The sequence below is a fragment of the Varanus komodoensis genome, unplaced genomic scaffold (genome assembly GCF_004798865.1).
Source record: "Varanus komodoensis strain SLA01 unplaced genomic scaffold, ASM479886v1 scaffold105, whole genome shotgun sequence".
In the NCBI taxonomy this organism is placed as follows: Eukaryota; Metazoa; Chordata; class Lepidosauria; order Squamata; family Varanidae; genus Varanus; species Varanus komodoensis.
This window is the reverse complement of record NW_025335297.1, coordinates 1279679-1306303: the sequence shown is the minus strand read 5'-3', so window position 1 is coordinate 1306303 and position 26625 is coordinate 1279679. Positions and strand designations below refer to the sequence as shown.

The 26625-nt window shown below is 44.6% G+C and overlaps 1 protein-coding gene across 1 annotated transcript; it reads left to right on the top strand.

The window, feature by feature from the left end:
• On the top strand, window positions 1–25751 carry LOC123017944 (killer cell lectin-like receptor subfamily B member 1B allele C). Its single transcript, XM_044419636.1, has 6 exons — window positions 1–573; window positions 14603–14704; window positions 19208–19357; window positions 20112–20266; window positions 23787–23899; window positions 25335–25751. Exons 1-6 carry the CDS (start codon window positions 456–458, stop codon window positions 25456–25458), a joined length of 762 nt encoding a protein of 253 aa, XP_044275571.1. The 5' UTR covers window positions 1–455; the 3' UTR covers window positions 25459–25751.
• Window positions 25752–26625: the final 874 nt, after the last annotated feature.

Here is a 26625-nt window from a genome sequence, read left to right as displayed (position 1 = left end):
CCACTAAAAGAAAAAATATTTATGAACACAGCATCACTAATGCACGTAGCACTTTATGGGACAATGTAAACAAAAGAGAGGAATCTGATCCAAGGAGTCCACAATCTAAACTTAGCAATTTTATAAATGAAAATGGCACAAAAGCTGCAAGCTACAGAGGAATTGGAGAAGCAAGGCAGAAGTTCACCAGTATACCAGAAGTGGGACTTTATCTCCCCAGAAGTGATGTTCTGAACCTGAAACAGAAACCTGTTTGATTTCAATTCTTAACAATTGCTGTTGGCAACCTTGAGTAATCAAAAGCTTCAATCAGAGGTGTCAACAGGTGGTCAAGAGCTCAGAGGCCCCACTTCCTGTAAGATCTTCTGCTCACCTCAGAGAAGTTGAAGCTGCTTCACATGCAGAGTTGAGCTTGGGATCACAGGAGCGCTCCTCCACCTCGCTTATTTTATACCATGATTAGGGAATCACGTCCTGCTCAAGCTGCTTGTCAAATGGAAGGTACATCCTGTTACTTTAACTTCCGCCCAAGGAAAGAGCCATCAAGATTCCAACCTGAATCTCAACTGCAAGGTAAGCAACAGCATTTGTAGGAATCTGAGATGTCTGGGTTGTTACCATCCAAGCTATTCCAACTTAGGAACCTTGCTAGGGAACTCGGCATCTTAGGGCGAATGCAACCAACTTACCATGTAGCAAGGTTTTTCACAGGTAGGTTTCATGGAAATCTGTATTAATGCAAATACAGTATGGATTCTTTTCCTGCTGTGCATTCTAATATGGAATAAATGTTGGGTGTCTTCTCAATGACTAGCAGTCCTGATGGATCTATGCTAGCTCCACCATCAGAAACACATGTCTATGTACACCTACTGCTGGGGAACATGGGCAGGAGAGCACTACTGCACTCATGTCCTGCTTGTGGATTTCCCATGGGCAGCTGGTTGGCCACTGGGTGAAGAAGATGCTGGACTACGTACAGCCAGCTGAGCTCTTTTTTGGTTCTTCAGGCTTCTCTACATTTCCCACCTGACTGGATGGTCATCTGTATTACTGATCAATGGCTGGAGAGAACAGAAGTCTCTTGAGACACGAGCGTAAAAACCCTTTGAGACATTGCTGGGGCTGTACAATCAACAGAACATTCACAGTTTATTCAGACATACAGGAAATAGATGTGGCAAGAAGGTAGCACCCTCAAAGGGACTACCAAGATGGAGTGTGTTCTATTCTGTTCTGTTCTGTTTATTTATTGTAAGCCATCCCTAGATGTTCTGTAGGGGATGGGATAGAAAAGCTTTTAATAAATAAGAAGCTTTCATAACTGAATAATTATGTTCAGTTTGGAGGAAGGCCCAGGGGCAGCTTCGAGGCCCCTGCTGCGCTCTCTTTAGGGTCCCTTGGCTTTATCCCAGGCTGCAGCCACACACCCTTTCAAACAGGGGGCATCTCTTCGGAAACAGGACAGTGCTGTGTAAAGTAGGACACTGAGCCAACCAACACCTTGGCAGCCTCTAAGCAGATGCACCCACACACCTCACCTCAGGGCGAGAAATGCTTATCCCCACACCGGTATGCAAGTGCCATGCGGCAGTGAAGGACTGGCCCTCATGGCTGTGTAGGAACGGAATTTTAGTCCAGACTTAATTCTCCTACCGGGAAGCCCGTCTTCAGACAGGGATGTCCATGACTTCACTCACTTCAGACTGTTGGAAGTGAGTCTTCATGCTCTGTGGGCCCTTCTGCTGAGAAGCATCTTGGACATCTGCCCCAGAGTCCCACCCATACAACACCACACATTCTTCTGTCCAATTTCCTGTCTGTTACCCCAAATGCTTCCCCTTCTTCAGTCCTGAGTCACTCTGCCAAGATGGGGACAGCCAAGATGCAGCATGTGATTTCCAGAGGCACACCAAGAGCAGAGGAGCGGCCTTCTTATGAGAAGCCAGTCTCCGAGGATGCAGGATTGCACCTATTGTGACTGTGTATGATTAAATGCTGAGATTAATCAGCTTTTAGTTCACTGCATCAGCTTTCTATTCCAGCACAGAAATTTGATCTAAGCACCACACAGGGAGTGTTTCCTGTTTTCCCACCACATAACCTTTAGGTGGCATTGGGTCATAGTGGAGTAACACAAATACACAAGAGTAAACAGCACTACCTTTCTCTTTTACAATACTGCATTTTCTCTGCTCTAAAAATGCTTGCTAAAGCAGTCTGTAGTCACACCAGTTAAACTGTAGGGTCACAATTTTGTCGTAAGAACCTGTATGCCACTGTTAGTAAGGTATAACAACCACGTGATAAATGCCTAGTGTAGAAAGGTTTCACATCTTTCCTTCCATATTTTTTCCTGTAATAAAAAGACAGATAACACTATGGGGATACACATTGGAAAACAATGTCAGTCTATGCCCTCCATACAGTGATGTAAATGAGTCAAGGTCAGAGTACAGTAAACGGGTTTTTTTCCATCAAAAAGTACAGGGAAGAGAAACCTGTGTTAATATTGCTATCCCTGGATCCCGCCAATGGATGCCATTTGAATGGCTACTACCAGTTTTGGTATTTGCCAACCAGAAGTGGTACCATGAAGACACAATGAGTTTTGACAAGCTTCACAAGTATATTGTCAGAATATCTAATTCCTTCTGTTAACCCACAAAATTTGGTAGCTACAGCAAAAATGTTGCAGAAAATGGAAGTAGAGTTTTTTGAGAGTTGTAACCATGACAAAGTCTTTAGCATGGATGAAGGTCTGTGAAACCTGACAGTGACAGGCATGTGAGCAGCCCAAGTATACAGACAAATTCATTTGGTGGTCAGTTATAAGCAAATTCAAAACTGGGCTGGTGGAATAAATTCAATCTGGTTTGGGAAAAAAAAGTCCAAAGCAAGAGGAGAAGGGCAGGGGTAGAAAGCAAGAGCGAGAGCAATTGGTTTTGGACTGAAAGTACATGTTATGGAGACGTGAGGCAGCTACCAAAAATGGTCTTTTTCCATAATGGACCCTTCCCCAAGTTGGTACTTTTCAGGCCACAGCTGAAAAGCTGTGTTCTAGACTACAGATCCCATCATCCCTAATCATTTGTTGCAAAAGCTAAGATTAGTGGACACCTATGCTCATTCTATATTCTTTAATGTAAGGGTGGAGACAGAAAAATATTTTTCAGAGCAAACAGAACTCTCACTTGATAGTTTAGCACTTGTCAGTACTTCAAATGCCAACTCCTCCTTTTTCCTTTTTGAAGACACTGTGGGTAGATGTGTAAAAAAGCTCTTGTTATGACATGTTGACACAAGAGATGCTAGGAAAGAATTTGCCCCCTGATGAAATTGACTCTTGAGTCTGAGGGGGCTTTTCTCATTTCCTGTAGAATATGGAGCAATTTTCCATTCCTTGATCTTTTTTTCTTGGTGCAAGTGTGTGTCACAGCAGGGGTGGCAGACTTCAGGATTTCAGGGTCCACCTTTTAATTAGGACACTGAGAACTTGATCCGCATGCAAAGTATTGGAGTAGGCAGACTTACACGAGAAATTAAAGAACAAGGAGCTTCTGGGCACATGTTCAGCCCAGGATTTATGATCAGTACAGAAACCAAATATTCAAATCCTTTTTTGAGACCATAAGAAAAAGAAAAGCCATGCTGGATCCGATCAATGGTCCATCCAGTTTGTCACTCTATTCACATGGCTGAAGAGCTGCCCACAAGTTCAATCCAGATTCAGGCGAGACATCAGGAAAAGCTTCCTCATTGTCAGAGCAATACAACAGTGGAACCAGCTGCCTAGAGAGGTGGTGGGCTCTCCCGCACTGGAGACGTTCAAAAAGAAACTGGACAGCCATCTGAGTGGAATGGTGTAAACTGGTGTCCTGCAACAGTAGGGGCCTGGACCCGATAGCCTTCTTGGCCCCTTCCAACTCTACTATTCTATGATTCTGTGATTCTGCAATCCCTCGAGCAGGATGTGTGCAAGACTTACTCCTGCCAAGCTCCTCAGAAACTAGGGGAGGAGGCATGCTGCCTCTGGTCAAGGAGACAGCACACAGCCAGCAAGGCTAGGAGCCACCAATAGCCTCCTTCCTCATGAATCTATCCAATTCCTTTTTAAAGCTGTCCTGATTGGTGCCCATCACACTTCCTGTGGCAGCAAATTCCATAATTTAACTATATGCTGTGTGAAGTACTTGCTTTGATCTGTGTTAAACCTCCCACCAATTAGCTTCATGGGATGACCTCAGTGTCTTGTCTCATCAGAGAGGGGGAAATGTCTCCCTCTCTGCTTTCTCCACACCGTGCATAATTTTAAAGACCTCTATCATATCCCCCCTGACTAACCGTTTTTCTAAGCTAAACAATCCCAGTTATTGCAGCTGCTCTTCGTAAAGAAGTTGCTGTAGCCTTTTCATAATTAGCTACCCTTCTCTGCACTTTTCCAGCTCAATAATGCCCCCTTTCAGGTAAAGCAACCAAAACTAAAGCAACATTCCATGTGGGGCCAGACCAGAAATGTGTATAAGGGGATTATGAACTTGGAAGATTGGAGGACATATGAAAATGCTGGGCTGGGGTTCTGTGTTAACTATGGGGTTCTGTGTTAACTATAAATCTAGAATGTGCCCTTTTCACATTTGCGAGTGGCAGCCCAAAACCAGCATAAGAGGGGATTAGCAGATTTGGGGTTGTACATGCTCTTCATCCCAAAATATTCACTTTTCACTGTGTTTGCCTACCTGCCTGCTCAGAATGAATATCACATTCATACCCTTTGCAGGTACAAATAAGCACAGACATGTTCTCACAGTCTAGGAGTTTGCAGGAAGCAGTTGTGACTACCAGATTCCCCTGTTATGAAAGCATCCACACATATGGACCAAGATAAAGGCATGCACCTGTTGGTTCAAATACATTTTGGCAGATCACATACAGACCTCCTGCTTCGGGGGAATGCAGTGCACACTCGTACCAGGTCTCTTGTATAAACTTAGAACATGGTTTTAAATGCCTTTTAGCTTTAATATTCAAATTTCATACAAGAGTATGCAAGACACATTCAGGGAATAAAGATTAGGGATCGCTCTTGGTTGTTCCAATGTCTGGCCTGGCCCATGAAAGCTTATGGCACAATAAGAGCTCAGTCCTATACATGAGCTGGCTAGAGTTGCAGGGCTTTTTCCTGTGAAAACATGCATAGGGTTGCACCTTAAATCTGTTAGTCATTAAAATGTGATTTTTTAAATTGATTAGCATGCTTTGACACAGATAAACGGGATGCATGCCAGACACATCCTGTGTTGACCACAATTTTTAAACCACATTTCAAAAGCTGAGAAGAATCTTTGCTGAATCTTTGCTTCAATGATAATGAATCCTATCAGCCATAATTTCTGACCTTTCGACTTACCTTCTTTTTCCATAGTTGTAAATCAGCATTCCTTTGTAAGGTTATTTATCATGGGGATATGAATTAAACTGTATTCCATGTTATAGATCTTTAGATGTCTCCCACAGTAGGGATCGTAATTAAGAATAAAACTTCAGTATTGTAATTTCTTTATGCAAATCAATGTTGTGATCATTTTCTCAATTCTGTGTACTGTCACCACACCTCAAAAAAGGACACTGTAGAACTCGAAAGGGTGAAGAAAAGGACAACCAAAATGATCAGGCGGCTGGAGCAATTCCCCCATGAGGAAAGCTTGCAATGTCAAGGGCCTTCATCTTTAGAAAAAAGGGCAAATAAGAGGACGATGGGATTACAGAGGTTTTACAAAAGGAGGTATGATGTACAGAAAGAGAAGAGTTTTTCTCCCTTGCTCACAAGATGAGAATTCAAACCATCTGATGGAAATGATTGTGAGGAGTGTCTGGAAAGAGAAAAGAAAGCACCACTTCACAAAGCATGGAGTTAAACTAGGGAATTCACTGCCACAATTTGGTTTGGGTGGTCTTTCCTTGCACTGTGTTTATCTATTAGTGATTCAGCACACAAAAAGAAAAGAGAAGCGTGTCAGATAAATAAACACTGCCATACTGTGTGGAAGGAAATGGAGGAGGAGCTATTTTTCTCCCCTCTCCTAATGCTAGAACCCACTGGGAGCATCCCATGAAACAGATTTTGGGAGATTCAGGACTGATAAAAGAGAGTCCTTCACACAATGCATAGAGAAACTACGGAATTCACTATCACAAGATGCAGTGCCGGCCACCAATTTAAATGACTTTAAAAGGGGAATTAGACGAATTCCTAGAGAATAAGGCTGTGAGATTTAAAACTCCTTGAGACAGGATTTGAGTAGGTACAAGCAGTTTATTCCATACAAAAAGCGTTTGCAAAGGCTGGCTCAATGCCTCAGTAGTCTGAGAAACAAAGAGCAATCTTTTACTGTTTACAAGAGATTTTATACATTCCTTTCCCCGATGCTCAACACTATCCCCGCTTTGCCATTGGCTGGTTACTAAGAAGTCACAATCTTCCCCATCTGCCTATATCATACTACTCCTTAATATGTTTCCCCCTCCCACTCATACATCCCATGTTCATGCTAATGAGCCTATTACCTATGAGAGGTGTGTCGTTTACTATTCATGAGCCTATTAAGCAGTACCTTCTAAGAGGTCAACAGGCCGAAGTGGCCTTGAAAATTCTTACTTGAGGCCAAAATGTTTCTTAAATCTTGTGGGGAGGATGAGATAATGAAAACAGGCCTTTCTCCAGGCTCCTTATCACCAATTGTAAAGTAATCCATTGTCTGCTTTCCTCCACTGAAGGTGACAGTTTTACCACTGTCCCCCAATTTTACCCCTTCTGGTATTTTTCGGAACTTTTTATATAAGAAGCACTATTACTCTTAGAACAACCATTTACATGTTTTGATTCTCAGGCTTTTTTTACCTTAAGAGACTGTCGGAGTCCAGCTCCGACAACGGCGCGAGAAAGTTACACGAGAGAAAGAAAAACTGCAGTCCGGAGATCAGTTACAGAGCATGCTCGGTTTTAGTTGCAGGGGAAGAACAAAGAAGAAAAATCTTCCCCCTCCCCTCTGGCACCTCCTGTTATTACTACACAGCTTTACATAGGCATTTGCATACAACCAATTGGTCATCGAGTACAGGCGGCCAACACCCTAGTGCTTTGCGCAGACACAGAATACACAAAGCTTACAAATAGCTTTATATGGTTACAAGCCTTATATGGTTACACAGCTAAATTACAATACTATTGGCTGTCGTGGCGTACGTAACTACAGTGTGACCCAGCGATGAATTCCCACATCTCCTCCGTTTTGTTTATTTAAATGGACAATCACTTCTGCACTGGCGAAGTCAATTTTTGCTAATTGTATACGTCAGGAAGAGATGATTCCAAAGAACCTCTACGAACAAGCGGGGGGTACCCCACATCCTCATAAGGAGGAAGCAGAGGATTATGATCTTCATCATCACGCGAGTTCAAAACGTGATATTTCACTTGATATAGTTGCTTCCCTGTAAGGCCAGTCGGCGGGGAGGGCATGCGAGTGCAACAGCTCCTAAAAGTATTAAGGAGTGCAGGAACGCACTGGATACAGCAACATAGCATGATTAAAAGCACAGCAACAATGATAACAGACATGATTAGGGACCGAAGCCAGGAAAGATCAGGCAACCAAGACCAGAGCCAGGTCCACCATGACATGCCAGGGGTGGAGTACGTTTTGTGAACCTGGTGGGCAATCTCATGCAGTTTAGCTATGTCTGTCTCTATGGCACCAGAACGATTAATAAAATGACAGCAGGTGGTGTTCAACCAAAAACAGAGGCCACCCTCCTTGCTAAGGAGATAATCTAAGGCTAATTTATGTTGGGCAAGCTGTCCCGCGAGGGACTCAATCTCGACCTGGAGGGTCTCCAAGCCCACTGTGGTAACATTGGCCAGGGCCTCTAAATTATAGGAAAGAATACGGAGCTGTTTAACATTGCGAGCCACCCCATAATGGGGAAAAGCAATAGCTACGAAGCGTTCCCCTTCTGTCAAATAAGTATCATCAGGGTCATATCCCAACTTTTTGTCATAGGCGCGTTTAGGACGAGACCAACGGAAGTGAGGGTCCCATGCAGCAGGGGGCTGGTCCTTAGGATGAAACGCCAGACCCTCAGGTGCCACCGTAGCAATAGTGCAGGTGCCATTCCATACAGCCGACAGAACCGAGCCGGCCCATTCACTGCACGCCCAAAAGTACCCATCAGGCAGGCCATGGATGTAAGCTCCACCGTGCATAAAAGCCTGCTCCGTGAGGGCGATGAAGATTGACCAACCGCTCATGGACCCATTCAAAGTGGCTTGGCATTCGCGCTGTCGAGCAATGGAAAGGCCAAGCGAGGCATTATTAATGGTGGTATTGCAGGGGTTTCCGCTAACGCAGTCATCACAAAGATCAAGAGTGAATTTACAAAAAGGATAATCCCCCACTGCGGCACGGGGTATCGGCACCTGGACTTATTTGTTACTAGTGTCCATATAGGTAAAATACCCTGAAGGAGTAGAATTGTGCCAGCGAAAACAAAGGCTCGCAGTAGGCCAGGAGGATTTCCTGGTAAGGACGAACTGAGAGGCGTCGAGAAATCGACACCGGCTCTATTAAGTACAAGGAGACTTGCGCACTCTAAAGGCAGCGTAGCCCGTAATGTTCAGCGTGGCAGTGGGCACCACCGGCCATCCCTGAAGGGCGGAAGACGGGCCATGGGAACAAACCCAACATTCGGATTGATTAAAAGATGACAAGATGTCATGGACCAGTTGGTGAAAAACGTTCTTATGCCATCCCGCCCGGGCAACGGTGACAAAAAGGAGGATCACAGACACCCGGACAAAGACCTCCATGGGCGGACGCATCTCGCAAGAATCCAAAGGGGGCCGTTATCCAAGGCTACCGCGGCATATCCACGGCCCCAAGTTATCAACGGCACAGGTCCCTTCCACTTAGGATCAGGTAATTTTCGATAGCTCACAAGCAGTCGTGGAAGTTGTTCTTCAGTCCTGAAATGAAGCTCAACAGGTGTATGAGACCTATTATGGGGAGTGAACAAAAAATTCAAGGTATAAAGGACCTTAGCTACAACAGTTGGTATATCAACGGTGGATATCCCTCTCCCTTCCGTCTGCTTATACAGCACAGATTTGAAGGTGAGGTGTGCTCTTTCCACAATAGCTTGACCTGTAGAATTAAAAGGAATACCACGAGATAACTTTATTCCCCACAAATTGCAGAATTCTGAAAATGAATGAGAACAATATGATGGGCCATTGTCCGTTTTTATAGCCAATGGTTTCCCCATTACAGCAAATGTCCTGATGCAATGTTGAATAACATGTCTTGATGTTTCCCCCTTCATGGGTGTTGCCCAAATAAATCCTGAGAAGGAACCAACAGTTAAATGTAACTTATTGAAAGGAGCCAACGATGGTACATGAGTAACATCCATTTGCCAAGTCTGATTAGCTTGCGTTCCTCGAGGGTTCACTGCATCGAAAGGAAAGTTTATCGGTGATTTACAACATGATGGGCAGGCTGATACAATGTCCCTTGCTTGTGACATAGGAATAGAAAACATTTTATGCAAAACTTTAGCTGACTGATGAAATGTATCATGAGATAGGATGGGGTCATCAAATAAAGAAAAAACATTCTGTTTAAGTGCACCATCAGCTCGAGCATTTCCTTCTGCCAATAAGCCTGAGAATCCTGTATGGGATCTAATATGAGCCACATAGCAGAAATATGATCGTTCTTGGATCAATTGTTGCAGCTTGCAAAACATTCCATAAAGTTCTCTATCAATAGCAGGTGACAAATATGACAATGGTAAATGTAGCAACAACTTATAAACGTATTGAGTATCTACAATAAGATTAAAATCTTCTTGCGCAAACAATTGAAATGCTAAAATTACAGCTGCTAGTTCAGACCGCTGTGCTGATGATTGATTTTCAGTGAACTTCGATGACCAAGAGCCATCTGGCATCTGCCAAGTAACCACTCCTCGGGTAGGAGAACCATCTGTAAACAAAGTTATTGCATGTGACAGTGGCTGTAAAGAAAAGCAGGAGGTTAATTTATATGAAATCTGTGAAAATAGCTGCAAACGTTTATCCTTCGGTGGATTATGGAGCACTCTCCCTAAAAATCCGGCGAATGCAACTTGAAACTCTGAAGATGTCACCAACAATCGTTCTACTTCCCCCTGGTTAAAAGGAAAAAACACACAGTCAATATCTTTTCCAGAAAGCTGTAATGTTCTATTCCGGGCTTTAAAGAACAAGTCTGACACTGCTGTTATCCAAGGATATAAATTTCGTGATGGTGTATGTGGCAAATAGATCCATTCTATTATGCAGATTGTCTCTTTATCTTTGGGCACGTAAAGAATGGCTGTTGGTAATAATGGTGTTGACAAAATAAAACAAGACAATTGTGAATCCTCGTTTGGCAGCTGATCAACTGCCCGAACACGAAGCCTTTGAGCAAGTAATCTAAAAGCAGTTTTCATTTCTGGAGTGACAGGGATTTTATCTGCTGGAGATGAATGACTTGTCAGGGCCAAAAATAGTGGTGAAAGGTCATCAGTAGTAAGGGCTAAAGATGGCCTAGCCCAGTTAATATTCCCCAGCAAACTTTGGAGCTGTACCAAAGTCAATGTTTCTGGAATATGAAACTGTGGCAACACTGGCACTGAGGCCTTCTCCGAGAGCTGGTGTCCCAAGTATTTGAACGGAGGGACTTCTTGGACCTTTTCTGGTGCTACATAAAGTCCATATGCTTCCAACGAAACAACGAGAAAGTCCAGGTGACATTTATCAACATTTTTTCCTGCTATTAAGATGTCATCCATGTAATGATACACCATTAAGTCCAGAAATGCTGATCGAAATGGTTGCAGGGCCAAAGCAACAAATAGCTGACAGAGGGTGGGAGAATTTGCCATTCCTTGAGGCAAAACACACCACTCATATCTTTGCGTAGGGCGATCGTTGTTCAGCACTGGAACTGTAAATGCAATTTTTTCCCGATCTTGAGGGACTAGTAATATATTAAGAAAACAGTCTTTCAAGTCAATAATTTTCAATTTATAATTTTGTGGGATCAAGTTTGGATTTGGCATCCCACATTGAACAGGTCCCATCACTTGCATACATTCATTCACTTTTCTTAAATCTTGTCGTAATCGCCATTTTCCTGACTTCTTTTTTATCACAAAAATTGGTGTATTCCATGGGCTGGAACTAGGCTGAATATGACCCAACTGAAGTTGCTCCTGAATAAGGGCCTCCACCACCTGGAGCTTTTGTAAAGGCAGCGGCCACTGGTCTACCCATACTGGCGCATTTGTTTTCCATTGGATGGGCAATTCATGCAGTGGCGCTGAGGGGGAGGCCCTTAGGATAAATTTGTACTGATGGTAGCTCCTAAGGAGGAAAGTAAATCTCTGCCCCATAAGGTAATTGGGATGTCCATTATTAAAGGTCGTAAAGTCACGATGCGGCCTTCAGAGTGAAAAGTAATTTGCTGTACACTTCGGGAAGCAGCTGTAAAGCCTCCCACTCCATAAACAAGCGATGCAGGAACTGTGGGGAACTTGTCAGGCCAGTCCTTTTTTGCTATAACAGTCACATCTGCCCCTGAATCCAGCATCCCTTTTATACAGCGTCCTGCCATGGTGACAGATAAATAAGGTCTGTCCGTTGTCAATTGGATAGTTGCCATAGCAATGGGAGTAGTTTGCAAATTACTCGGCATAGGCTGGCAAGACTGCCGAGAGTCCCTTTCGCTTGACAATGGTATCAAAATCATACGAGCCACGGGTGATTCTGCCAGAACTTCCATATGCATAGTGGCCCAGAGATGCAGCACAACGTCTGTTGAACCGGATGGCTCATATAGTCCAGGAACCACATGCCAATGATCCAGGCCCATTATAGGAAGTAATAAACCAATATGACCTGCAGGTACCGGGTGGGATACTCGAGCAGGTACAGGCACGGCAAACCCCGGATTGAGCGTAACCGATGAAGCAAGAACCACAGGTAGTCCAGAACAACCTGGGTTATACTCATGTGGCTTTTGATCATCTCCTATAGTGTGGAGGCGAGGATTTGACAGGCTGCAAAATGGCCACTCTGCCCCCAAGGCCAGCTCAGGAAACGAATTACTCTGCAGTTCCCCTATTGTTTTCCCTGGGCCCGGGGTTGGCCCTTCCTCTCGTTTCCCTGGCTACTGCCGGATCCTTGTTGTCCCGCCTCGGGGCGTGAGCGACACTGGTTGGCCCAATGGAAACCCTTCTGGCAAATAGGGCATTTTTTCGAAGGACGGGCCGCGCTTCTTTGAACAGAACGGCAGTGTGCCCGGAAATGGCCTTCTTTGCCATACCCAAAACATTTCTTTCCAGCAGCAGGATTATTAGACTGTTGAAATGTCTGTACTGCAGCTGCAAGCAAACGTGCCTTATGAGTTTGCGAACCAACATTCTGGCACACCCGAAGCATAGATTGTATATCGGTATCTGGATTATTATAAATAGGTGTGGGGGCCGTCTTACAGTCCTCATTTGCATTTTCAAACGCTAGCTGCTTGAGCAATAATTTTCGGGCTCTAGGACTGTCAATTTGGCGTTCCACTGCCTGCATTAGTCTATTAATGAATTCTGTATATGGCTCCACGGCACCTTGTCTTATATTAGCGAAGCTGGACAAAGAATTATCTCCAGGTTCCGGAATTTTTTTCCAGGCTTTAATGACTATATTAGCCACTTGACTTAGGGCTTGATCTGTTAATGCAACTTGTTGTACGGCCGTTGCAAAGGCTCCCTCTCCTAGCAGCATATCTTCCGTAATATTGATATTATTCATTGCATTTTGGTATGTTTGCACAGCTGCCTCTTGCCGCCAGGCCTCCATACAAAGGAGACCTTGGGCAGGGGGGAGGAGAGAGCGGAGAATCATTTTCCAATCCGTTGGCGTTAGCCTCTGGAGGGACATGCTTTCCAACAAAGCCCTGGTATATGGGGCCTGTATGCCATTATCCCGAATAGACCGCTGTAACTCCTTCAATGTCTGCAATGGTAAGGGTTCATATCTATCCGGGACAGCTTGCATGCCTCTTCCCCTGGGGGCCCCTCTGAGCACCGGAAACGCTGCTGGGATCTCTTGTGATCCCGGATCCCCTTCCTCCATAATTGCTGTTTGCAAGGCAGCGGCTAAAGCGGCTGTACGCTGCATAGCAGGAGCCAGGGTTATGACAGGTTCCTCATTATCCGATCCCAAATCGTCAGGCGGTTTTGATGGCGGAAAGTGGTGGTGCCCCTCATATTTTGGAGGGGGCTTGGGTATTGGGGGCGGTGCAGGTGGTAATAACTGCGGCAGCGGTGCAGACGGAATGGTCCCAGTTTCCAATTGTTGGTTAAACAATATATTAGTTGGTGTTAGTCCTTTTAAACAAGCGCGGACTTTGCACCATGTAAACAAGATTCTTGATGTTATGTGGGGATGATCTTGAAAACATGTACCAATTTTACACCAATCCTCCAGCTTTAGCATGCCGGACTCGGGTACCCAGGGGTAAACATCATCAATTGCTTTAATTAATTCTTCGACCTCCTTTTCAGTGACAGAATGTCCCTCTTTAGTAAGTAAAAAATGGAGGTCGTGTTTAAACGCCTGTTGCTCGGTAGACAATGAGGAGCCCATTTCAGTGGCGTTCTAACTTGACCAGTCACACTCACCCGGGATCCGAAGATGCGTGGCGCCTGAAACCCTTGCCGGGCGTGGGGAGTTGACGATCGCGGGAACCGTCAGCTTTGCAGCCGAAGGTTGAATCGAGGCAATCCGTTTGCCTCACACGGGGCACCACTTGTCAGAGTCCAGCTCCGACAATGGCGCGAGAAAGTTACACGAGAGAAAGAAAAACTGCAGTCCGGAGATCAGTTACAGAGCATGCTCGGTTTTAGTTGCAGGGGAAGAAAAAAGAAGAAAAAACTTCCCCCTCCCCTCCGGCACCTCCTTTTATTACTACACAGCTTTACATAGGCATTTGCATACAACCAATTGGTCGTCGAGTACAGGCGGCCAACACCCTAGTGCTTTGCGCAGACGCAGAATACACGAAGCTTACAAATAGCTTTATATGGTTACAAGCCTTATATAGTTACAAGCCTTATATGGTTACACAGCTAAATTACAATACTATTGGCTGTCGTGGCGTACGTAACTACAGCGTGACCCAGCGATGAATTCCCACAAGAGACTTCAATGATCCTGCCCTATTCCTGTTTTTCACCCTTAACACTTAGTAACATTTCATTTCTCACAAGGCTATCTATGGCTACCAGTCATGAAGATTACGCATGGCCTCCTGGTTCTCCAGCAGCTGGTATCCAAGATGCCACTCAAGATGGATTTTTCCTCTGAGCCAGCAGGGCTTTTCTCATGTTTTCAAAACCAGTTTTAAATTGTAAACAGTGCTGCTGCAAACAGCCCAGAGTGTCAGTTATTGGGCAGTACAAAATGCAATCAAAGGAATAAATGAAATTAACCTGATCCACTTACCCTTGGCTCTTGCAGGGATCTTCCTGAGACACCCTCGATGCCATCGATGCCTTCTTGGGTTTGGATGCACCACAATCCTTGTTCTCTTTGCAGCCGTGATAGTGCTGAGCATTTGGGGTGAGTCATTTGAGGCCTAGATTTCATGGTGTCCTTCATGAAAGGTTATGTGTTCTCCTTTAGACAACTTCTGAGTTCTTGTGCAGTGCCTCAGAAAATAAGGCTTTGGAAACCTTCTCGCTGCCTCAGAATTCCCAACAACTCAGGAAAGAACAGGGAAAGCACTGACATGTCAAACCAAGTTGTGTAAGCGTGGCATAAAGCCAAGACTAGCAGTGCACCCACATTTTATTTATTATTTATTTACTTGAAACTTTTCTATACCATCCACTACCAAATAGTCTCAGGATGATCTTACAATAAAAGTATCCGGATGATCTTACAATAAATAAAGACTTTTTATGTGTTGCTGCCCTGCTGCAAATGCTGAATAAGACTGGATTCTATTTGTAAGCCCCTTGTGCCTTTTCTTACCACAGAAAATCTGTTAGGGAGGGAATGGCAAAATGGCCACCCTGTGCCTTTTGACTGGGAGCACCAGGAATCCTCCATCTGAAAGCATTCCCGGGCAACAGTAGCAGTGTGGATGCAGGCCAAGACATAGCCCCTGTATCTCCTACCAATGTGCTGCCCGATTTGCTTCCAGGGACTGAGGACTCAGAACTCAATAGCCCATTGAAGGGTCTAGAGATGGAATGAGATGAAACATGGTTTTTATTCAGCTTTATGAATAGAAAGAAAGCGGAGCATGGAGTAAATCCCAAATCATTCTCCCTGAATAAACATTTCACAGGTTTTTTTATACCTTCCTTCAAGCACAGTTTCCTAAAAGGCCCCTATTGTATTCCTTTCATCCTGCCATAATTCTTCTTATCTTGATCATAAATTGATGTTTTAATTCCTGTAGTTTTCCTCCCGTGCCATCAGACTCTAGTGCAGTCATGCCCTGTTGATCACCTTCTGTGCTTAAACCAGCTCAAACTTATCTATGCTACAATTAGTTCAGCCATAACTCATCTAGCTAGGGTTGATCTCTAGTTTACCAAGAAACCCACCCCCTCCCTCCTTAAGGGGCCTTCAGCCTCTGACCCCAAGTCAGGCCAACAGATGTGCCTTGACTTTCCAACATTGTCAAATAGCCTGGGTCCCTCCCAAAGGATTGTAGTTTGGTGAGATGGCGCTGTGGCATCTTCTTTGTGACTCATCCCTAGTTGGCTGCCCCCCATTACAGAACTACAGTTCCCAGGATTCCCCAGCAGAGAGGGAATCGCTGTTTTTGTTGGGGGAAAAAAGTTTTAAGTCTGTTGTGTGCAAATGTCCCCAGAATGGGTGAATTCCGATGGTGTACCAGATAAATTATTTTTGGCATGTGCCCAGGATTTTGTTTGTGGAATAATGAGGGCAAGTCCCTCCCCTGCATCTCACTGTAGGAGGAATCCTGGCTGCCTTCATAGGTACAGCCAGTTAGTTATTTTGGCGCTGGATCGGAAGTTAGAACGGTACGGGAGAATAGACCTTTTGCCCTATGATGCCTGCCTGTACTAAAGTTGTGAAATCACAAGTTCAGATGGGAGGCTGCCCATTTCTCTAATGAGGGAAGCTGAAGAAAGAATGGGTGGATATGCTGAGAAGGGGAAATAGTTCCTTTATATGGTCAAGATGGTTTTGAATTATTTTTTTAAAAACCTGACCTAGGTTGAATTTGTATTACTCCACAAGAGATTAGCTCATAGATCCAAAAACAGCTGCACTGGTATAAGAGTCTATTGCTTCAAGACTGGTTATGCTTGGTTATGAAATCTTCAGGGAAGGGTTTGTCTTGAACCAACATTTATTTAAAAAACAAATAAACAAGCTGTTTATAATTAGCCATGATTTTCTCTCATACTCAAAGTTCTTGTTTGATATGCTAAATAGTAGAGTGAGTGATGACCCCCTCGAAACAAAATTTAGATTTTTCATAATTGTTGACATTAGATTTAAAAAAAAACCTGGCATGTTTGCTGCTCTGCAAGCTATGAAAATTCCAAGCAACCAATAACCGTATCTTCACATATAAGAACGCAAGCCATTGCATTAAAAAAGTAGATGCAAAAAGCTGAAGGGGGGGAGCAATTTCACAAATTGTCAGTGATAATGAAAAATGGCTGCAACACTTTGTGACTAGGGTATTGTTTTCCAGAATTGGAAGCAGAATTAAATCTGTACACAACATTTAATATAGTACAATATTTTCCAGCAATGCCCTTTCCTCTGGTCGGGATTCTTTTATCATGCTCTTTCAGAAGTCAGTCCCACTGAAGAAAGACTGTCTCACTGCAGCTTCTGCCCCTATCGTTGCTTCCTGTGCAGCATGATTGGGGAATTAGTTATAAATTGTCTCTTAATCAGTCAGTCCCTGTTGCCCATGTGCACAATAATTCATAGAATGAGTGAGTCAGAAGGGGCTTCCCGGGCCTTCTAGTCTGACCCCCGGCTCCAGTTGGTTCTGCTCATGACATGCCCACCATGTGCATGTCTAGCCTATCATTGAACACCCGCACCGATGGGGCCTCAACCACCGCCCGTGGAAGCCCATTCCACACCCTCGGGGTCCTGACTGTCAGAAGGGCTTCCTGGCATCCAAATGGAACCCTGGTTCCCTGAGCTTTGCTCTGTTGGAGCGCATTCTGCCCTCCTCTGCAGGGGAGAACAGGTCATGCTACGTAATTAAGCATGAATTTTATAGGTACATTATATCATGATATTATTTTAATAGGTATTTGGTGTGATGATTACCAAATACTAATCAGGTGATTCGAGCTCCTGGGTAGATGACTTGGGCCTTGCCCTGGACGGGGTTGCACTCCCTCTAAAGGACAGGGTCCACAGCTTGGGAGTGCTCCTCAACCTGGAGCTGTCCTTGGAAGCTCAAGTGACAGCGGTGGCGAGGAGTGCTTTCCTTCAGCTTCGGCTAATCCATCAGCTGCATCCTTACCTGGAGGAAGATTGCCTAGCAACAGTAACACATGCATTGGTTACTTCCTGGTTGGATTTCTGTAATGCACTTTACGTGGGGCTGCCCTTGAAGACAGTCTGGATACTTCAGATGGTGCAAAACAGAGCTGCCAGGATGCTGTCGGAGACTGGGCGTTATTCTCATATAACCCCAGTCCTCTATCAGCTCCATTGGCTTCCCATCGAAGTCCAGGCTCAATTCAAGGTGCTGGTTATTACCTATAAAGCCCTAAACTGCTTGGGACCAGGATACCTAAAGGAACGCCTTCTTCCCTATTTGCCCTCCCACCCCCTGAGATCGGCAGCAGAAGCCCTCCTCTGGGAACTGTCTGTGAAAGATATTAGGAGGCAAAGTACCTGGAGGAGGGTCTTCTCTGCGGTGGTGCCCTGTCTATGGAATGCGCTCCCCAGAGAGGTCCACCTGGTGCCGTCATTATATGTTTTTCGGCGCCAGGTTAAGACCTTTTTATTTAATCAATATTTTAATAAGTTTTAATATTGAATTTTATCATCATATTTTATTTGCAGCCAGAGTGGGTCATTAATTAATTTATGTTATGTTAGATATTTGTATTTTATTTGTGTAAGCCGTCCTGAGGCTCTTGCAAAGGACAGCATACAAATATCCTAAATAAATAAATAAAATGATTAAATGAATTATCTGTTTCAAGACAAATACTGTTGTATTGGGTTTTTCCCTGCTGACTATATTGCTTCCTTTGAGAAAGAACTGTAGACTATAAATATTAAATGAAAAAAAAATGAAAGCTCCATTTCTGCTGCCATAAACAGCAGCTGCCTAATGCAGGGACAGTTAACACCAAGAAACCCCACCACACACACACATTGAACAGGAAGCAGAAGGAAACTTGAGGAGGAAACTTTTAATTAAAGGCACAGTAGCCCTGAAACATTTCAATAACATTTTGCCTGTCAATAGGGCCAGTTCCAGATATCAGTAGACGCTTGGCATGGGCCCTTCTGGTTCCCCCTATATTTTGTGGGGGGCACTAGTCCCTTCTATGTATTCCCCTCGGGTGCAGGAATAGGTAGACAAACACACTTGAGGTAAAACAAGGATAGTGACTGTGGCAGTAGAAGCTTCCTTTCAAAGAACTGCAGTAGTGGACAGCCACTACTGCAATTGCCTTCAGGGCTTCCAGTACACCCAGAATGCCATTGTGAGATACTGCAACTGCACAACACCCATCAAAGCTCCACTGGAAAAGGTGATCAAGGACAGTTGCAGTAAACTGCCTGCTAATGTAGTACAATCCAGTTGCATTGTTGCATTCATGTGCATATACAAAGAGAGAGTATACAAATCAGGTCAGGTCAACACAGTACAATTAGTTTAAAAAAACATGATAGAACAAGACAGAAAACACTGGAAAGAGGCATCAGATCAGTCTGCCTTCACCGTAAGAAGATGTGAACAAAAGATAGCAATTCCAGGGGACAGGGTTAGTATGAGATAACATTTTCTATAATTCCACTGGAGATGGATTAAACAAAAAACCCTTGAACACATAATCTTTATTACTTAAACTGAGGTCTCATTCAAAGTTTTGCAGAGGAAGGAAGCAACAGATGCTCTGGGGAAGACCAGTTCCTTTCAAGGACCCAGCAATGAAATGCAACCGAACTCCTGCCCAGACAACTGCCAGACTTTGCGCAAGTTTCTCTGCAATTCACATCACCAAAATCATTCAGCAGGTAACTTCAGTGCTTTCGCTGACCATTTTTAGAACAGCAGCACTGGTACAACCCAGTTCAAGTTAAGATGTTTATGTTTCAGCTTAAACTTTAAGGTTACATTTTACTGGTGAGCACAATCAAGTTCCATTGATTCCGGCACAAGAGAGCAAAAGGGAAAGAAATAGATGCACTTAACTTTCCCACTGAAGTCAGTAGGACTTTAGCAAGTACTGATTGGGCTTGCATTCAGGCCCATGCACTGTCTGCTCTTTTGTTTCTGAACCTGGCATGTGTTGAGGTTGTTTGCATGCAGAAATGAAGCTATGGAAACTTGTAGGACTTGATTTAAATTGGACAGTAGGGACTGGGCCTGCTCTGCATAAAATGCAGTATTTCAAGAGGGATATCTCAGACCCTGAATCTGAATTGAGGGGTTGTTTTTGCCCACAGCTCCCTTCAGTCCTAGCAAACATAGCAAAAGATGATGGATGAGAGATTTTTTACTCCAAAACATCTCAGGAGCCACAATCCCAGATATAAAGGGTTGCAACCAACATTTTTATGGCTGCTGCTGTTGCTATTGTTGTTGTTGTTGTTGTTATAGAAAGAAAGGAAGGAAGGAAGAAAAAGATACTTGTGCTTAAGAAAGTTGCCATCATGTCTAATTTCATGAATTGGCTTATAACAAGTTGGAGATCAATAGAAAAACCTACAATATTTTGAATGAAGTGTGCAAATGTCAGTCTTCATCTCCCCCTCCCTCCACAAACAGATAATTTAAAGTGCAAACTCTGCCCAAAAAACTGGATGCTTTATGAGAACAAATGCTATTGGACTTCTGATGAAAAACAAACATGGAACAAGAGTCAAAACATCTGTGCAGCCAAAAATTCACAACTTGCAGTGTTCCACAACAAGGAAGAACTGGTAAATACTGATGAATAGCTTCATGCCATAGATGTGTCTTGTTGGGAGGGGTGTTGTTTTCTGCACCACGAAAATAATCCATTATCTAAGCAGTCCTAGTTGGGTGCTAAGAAAATCTGAATCCCATGACCAGTATAAATTACTCAGATTATACTCAGACTTGAATTATACTCTGAGTTTCCACAACACTGCAGTTTTTACTGTTTTGGAGTGTGTGCACAAGGTACATGCACATTAAAACACAGGTGATCACACACTCCAGGTACCATCTCAAATTCGGAAGTATTTTATTTTTAAATACATGGACTCAAGGGGTGCAATCCTGAAACCTACATAAGTGAGGAGGGTAGAGAAGTGGCTTCACATATGAAGAAAGTATAAACTCAGAAAGTATAAACTCCAAATCCTGAAGTGCCGTAGGAATGCCACACAGGAAGGCAACCAGTTATGCAGTGCCAAGAAAGGGAGCAAATGGTTGATGGGCAGCTTCAAGGCCCCTGCTGCGCTCTCCCTCTTTAGGGTCCCTTGGCTTTATCCCAGGCTGCAGCCACACACCCTTTCAAACAGGGGGCATCTCTTCGGAAACAGGACAGTGCTGTGTAAAGTAGGACACTGAGCCAACCAACACCTTGGCAGCCTCTAAGCAGATGCACCCACACACCTCACCTCAGGGCGAGAAATGCTTACCCCCACACCGGTATGCAAGTGCCATGCGGCAGTGAAGGACTGGCCCTCATGGCTGTGTAGGAACGGAATTTTAGTCCAGACTTAATTCTCCTACCGGGAAGCCCGTCTTCAGACAGGGATGTCCATGACTTCACTCACTTCAGACTGTTGGAAGTGAGTCTTCATGCTCTGTGGGCCCTTCTGCTGAGAAGCACCTTGGACATCTGCCCCAGAGTCCCACCCATACAACACCACACGTTCTTCTGTCCGATTTCCTGTCTGCTGCCCCAAATGCTTCCCCTTCTTCAGTCCTGAGTCACTCTGCCAAGATGGGGACAGCCAAGATGCAGCATGTGATTTCCAGAGGCACACCAAGAGCAGAGGAGCGGCCTTCTTATGAGAAGCCAGTCTCCGAGGATGCAGGATTGCACCTATTGTGACTGTGTGTGATTAAACACTGAGATTAAGGCTGCAATGTTATGCATGTTTAGATAGGAAAAAAGCCTACAATTTCCAGCATGCTCCAGTTAGCCATTGTCAGGACGTCTTGAGTCACCAGCCATGAAAATGTACATTCAGGTTAACAGGGAGACAGATTTTGTTAAAACCTCAGCCGTTTATTAGATTGAGCCCTCAGGTACCCTCTGAGGAGACAAACCTCATGAACAGTGCTGCCATGTAGAGGATGAAACCAACTACAAGCTTCTAGAACATGCGTTTTATAAACTTCTAGTCACATAACGGGTACAGAGTAGCTGAGGATAGAAAAATGACATTGTGTCACAATGACAGCTTGAAGATTTCATACATGGAACAATACTGAAGATCAGCTAGCCGTTCGTGGAATAATAGATTGGAAAATATGAGTAATGGCAGGGTATTGACATGACAAAACAGTAAATTCTGGAAACTTTATGGAAGGGTGCTATCTTCTTCTCTGTTTCAACTTCCTTATGTGAGCGGTTGTGAAATCATTCAGAAACTCTGCCCGGCTGCCACATTTCAGGCTCGCTGCTTTGTAGCAAATTCCTGCACTCTGACTGGGTAGCTGCTTAGCTGGATACATCTTGCATCATCTGTGAGATCCTAAACACATTGAGAATACTTTGTAGAGATGAGTTACTCTGTATCAGAAGGCTGCTTCTGATTAGAACCCCAGAGTTCCCTGATATTAACCTGCGCCAGATCTCTCTTGTTCTGAAATTGGGGAAAGGTTGCTTCTGGATACTGAGACCATACTGAATCTTATGCAAACCACACACACACACACCCGTGTATTTTCCTCAATAAGCTTTACTTGGATCTTTATTTTCCAACAGCATGCGTAGCTTATTGCCTTAAATTGTGGTCTGTCTAACCTAAAGACCAATTGCCTTGAATACACCATGGTGTGATGGAGAAGGAATGTAGCTTCAGACCCTTCGGATAATGAGAACTTCCAGTTCTGTTGATTGTGGCAGATGAACATCCATGAAGGCAGAGGAAAGCCACCAAACAGAGGCTGTGTGCATCTTTTCTTTGGGGTGGTTCCCATTTCACATTAGCCTTTAAAATCCACCTTCCCCAACCTTAGGCCTTCCAGGCAAGTTTGGTCTGCAACACCCAGAATTCCCAGTCAATGGCCCTGCTGGATGGGAATTCTGGGAGTTGCAGTACGAATGCCCTTGGGAGCCACCAGGTTGGGGAAGGCTGTTTTACATGCTAAGTTCTTTGCAAAGGGGCTTGAATTTCTCATTCAAGCTAAAGATTGCATTTCAGCTGGCTGGAGATGTGCTTAAGCTCTGTGCACTGTACAAGTTGAGCCTTGCAGTCAGAAGCAAGTCCTACTGAGTTCTGTGGAGCTTTCTCCTAGGCATCTACGCACAGGGCTGCAGTTGTGCTGGCCCATTAAACAGCCACAGTGGTACCTTGGCTCACGAACTTAATCCGTTCCAGGACTCTGGTCATGATCCAAATTGGTCATGAGCCAAGTTAAATTTCCCCATAAGGGTCATGGGGGGTTCCCCATAAGGGTAAATTTCCCCATAAGGGTAAATAAGGTTCATCCGTTCTGTAACTATTCTTTAATCAGAAAAACGTGAAGCAAAGTGACAAAGAACAACAAAGATCACGGCCATCTCCCCCCCACACCCTGAGCATGAGCACGGCCACCCCCCTCCAGCATGACCGCGATTGTGCCCGTCATCCCTGCACGTGCCCGTCATCCTGACGTGCTGGGGGCGGGGGAGGAGATGGGCACGATTGCAGGTGCGCTGCGGGGGGGAGAGATGGGCATGAATGCGGGTGCACTCTAGGGGGGGAGACAGGTGCAATCGTGTTGCGGGGTGGGAGATGGCTGAGATCACAGTTGCATTCGTGCAGGAAAGACAGGTGCAATCACAGGCATGCTCCTGCAGGAAAGATGGAAGTGATCTGGCCATCTTCCCCCACCCCCAGCACGATCGTGGCCATCTCCCCACTTGGTGGGGGGAGTGGGGGGGAGTGGGGAGATGGCCACGATTGCAGTCACCACCCAATGTGGAGTTCACCATCTGAGTTAACATTTTTATGAAATTTTTGTTTGCGATCCAATTTGGTCATGAACTGAGGCATTCATGAGCAGAAGTACCACTGTATTATGTTATGTATTTCCGCCCTTTGCTTTGGGCAGCTTTTGGGACTCCAGGTATTTTGGCCAGTCCTTCATCATTGGCTGTGCCTGCTAGGCTTGATGGAAGTGAGAGGTCAAAACATCTGGTGGGCCACACATCCCAAGTTATGATAAGCTCCTGCTCTTCAACATTTATCACTAAACTGTTGTAACATATGAATGCATATTCTAGAATCTCTAGATTTATTAACATGTCTACAACAGGACTTCATTCGACGCATCACTGATGGAGCGCATCTTCTGTGGATTGGCCTGACAACCATATCAGGTGCACAGGAATGGTCCTGGATAGATGGCTCCCCGTTAAATACAACACTGTGAGTATTTTTCTCCTACCATTAATGTGAGTTTTGGCAGGTAAATTTGCTGTGTTGGAAGAGTCCACCTTCCAGATTCCACATCTAATCCTTACTCTTATCTTCACTTTGGATGTACAACTACCTAAACTTCAAGTTGATTATCCATTCTATGACAGGGACAGGGAACTTGCAGCCCTCCAGATGTTGTTGGACTCTAGTTCCCATCAGCATGGCCAATGGTCAGGGATGATGAGAGCTGTAGTCCAACGTCAGTTAGAGGACCACTGATTCTTCAGTTCTTCCGCTATACTCAGCTGGGTTTTTCAGAACAGTTTTGAATGCTATAGTTCAAGCCTTTCATGTTGGCAGAAGGTGGACTTGAGCCTTCCTCCAGTCCTTTCCTTTTCATCTCAGTCCTGAACCATGGAGGCCAGCGCCAAGCAAGCAAACTGGAGGGGACTTCTGAGCAATGCTTGGAATATCAGTGTGGCAATTGTTCAGAGGAAGAACTTCAGGATGTGTAAAGGGCTGAGTGTTTGTAGAAAGCTGTGCAGTCACCTGGCACCAAGGAGGGGTGCTGCCTAAGTAAGGCCAGTCACACCTCTTTTGGCCTGGTGGTTAGCTTATTGGGTGAACTCAGGACCGGACCGGTCAGAGGTGATGCAAAAATGACTCTCACGTCACTGGCATCCCCTATAGGGGGACATTTAAGGACAGGAAAAGTCCCCTTCAGTGTCCCCACTGCAGAAATCTCTAACCTGTGGCTCTCATCAGCTCCACCATGGCATCATCCTTTCACTCTGCCATGACTCTGCGAGCTCCTTTCCTGCCACTCCCCCAGCATATAAGAGCAGAGTGGGAGGGTCTCTTGCAAACTCTGTAGGCCTGGAGAGAGAAAGTAGCAGAGCTACGCAGTCCTCTGCACTTGCTTCCCCTTGAGCTGTTTTCTCCTATGCAACGCCTTTTTTATTTTTCAGGTGCTTACAATATGATCAATCAATCAATGTTGTGCTGTGGACTGCTTTTGTTGAGGGTTCAACACTTGTTCTGTTTATTCTCTCTCTCTCTCTCTCTCTCTCTCTCTCTCTCTCTCTCTCTCTCTCTCTCTCTCTCTCTCATGCACATGTGCTCACCCACACTTTTTCAGTTTTTGTTTTCCACTTCCGAGAGTTTGTCAGAATTCCAGTTCTGCAGCAAGAGGGTAACCAATTGATAATAAGTCACTGCAGGTATGGCTAGTGAGGAGCCAGAGCATCAACATGCAGCGCAATGAGTGTCTGTAAACCACGCATGTTACAAAGTAAACCCCACTTACCACAGTGGACATGGAGGAAAATAGCAGCCAAGGCTTGAAAGCTCAAAACAGTCAACGTATGTTGAAGAGGCAACTTCCCTTCAAGGTGAGGAAGAGGCTTTGACACTTTGAGTTTTCTCTTCTTTTTTGTCTCTGCAGGTTGGAAGTAACAGGCCCTGCTCAGGCAAACAGCTGTGGGATGCTGAAGTTGAACAAGGTGATATTAGAAGCTTGCACTGCTGTAACCAAATGGATTTGTGAAAAAGACGCTCTTCTTTTGTAACTGAGAGCAATGAAGATTATGGAAAGGCACTGCTACCAATCCCCTCATGTCTTCCTCCATTTCCTCTTAGGGCTTTTCTAGATTGTAAGGCTCCTTGTGAGCTGCCTTAGAGTATAAGGTCACTGGTCCATCTAGCCCAGGATTGCTGACAGTGGCCAGTGGCAGATCTTCAAGGTTTCAGGCAAGGGTGTTTCAGTGGCTTTTTATTATTATTATTATTATTACTATTATTACATTTTGTACAGCCCATAGCCAAAGCTCTCTGGGCCATTTATAGCAACAATCATGGAATCATACACTCAAGTCACCCATCCCAATTCTGACCAGTCCTGACCCTGCTTAGCTTCCACAATTAGGCAGGAGGAGGAACTTGAGGCTACATGGAAGTTTCCTCACCCTGTCTGAACATTCTGGGGCCTTCTTCATACAGGATGGGTCAGATGCCTCCAGGGGGCCTCCCATAAGTACGGCACAAAGTTGATGCCGTTTGTTCTAAGTTTCTGCTACTCCAAATAATGATATACTCCAAAGTACAGAACTTTTAACCTGTGTCAAACAGCAGCCAGCAAATCTTTGTTGATAGTTAAGCTTCACATACTTGGCGAGGATGAAAAAATATTTGAGAAGAATTATTTTAGGAAGACTTTGGCTTTTAGGTAGTTGGTGTTTTTTGGGGGGAAGGACTGAAAGTTCTTGGTTGTTGGAGTTTTAAGTAAATTAGTTGTCCTCTAGTCTTCAGGTACTGTATCTGTGGATTTAATTCCACGCAAAAATATATTCTCTGTAATAAAATAAACACAAGGATTTTGTACATCTATTCGAATCCAATGGTTTAATTGTTATGGGTTGTGCTCCCTTTAGAGCTCCTGGACTCTTTGACTGCATATTACCTCCAAATTCACAGGCAGCGGCAGGGTGCAATTGCACCCATGTTCTATGTGTGGGCAGTTGGTGGGCCACCGTGAGCATGGGATGCTGGGTAGGACAAACCTGCATGGCTCTTCTTGAGTTCTTATTAATTACTTCAGGTATTGGTGTTATTTTTTTTTTTTTTTCCAGCCAAGGAGGCGAAGAAGTAGCTGTGGGCTTTTCTGTCTCAAGGGTGGAAATAATTCAGCTGCTGGAAGGGAACCACGTGCCTTGACTGGAGGGCAGCAGCTGGGCTCA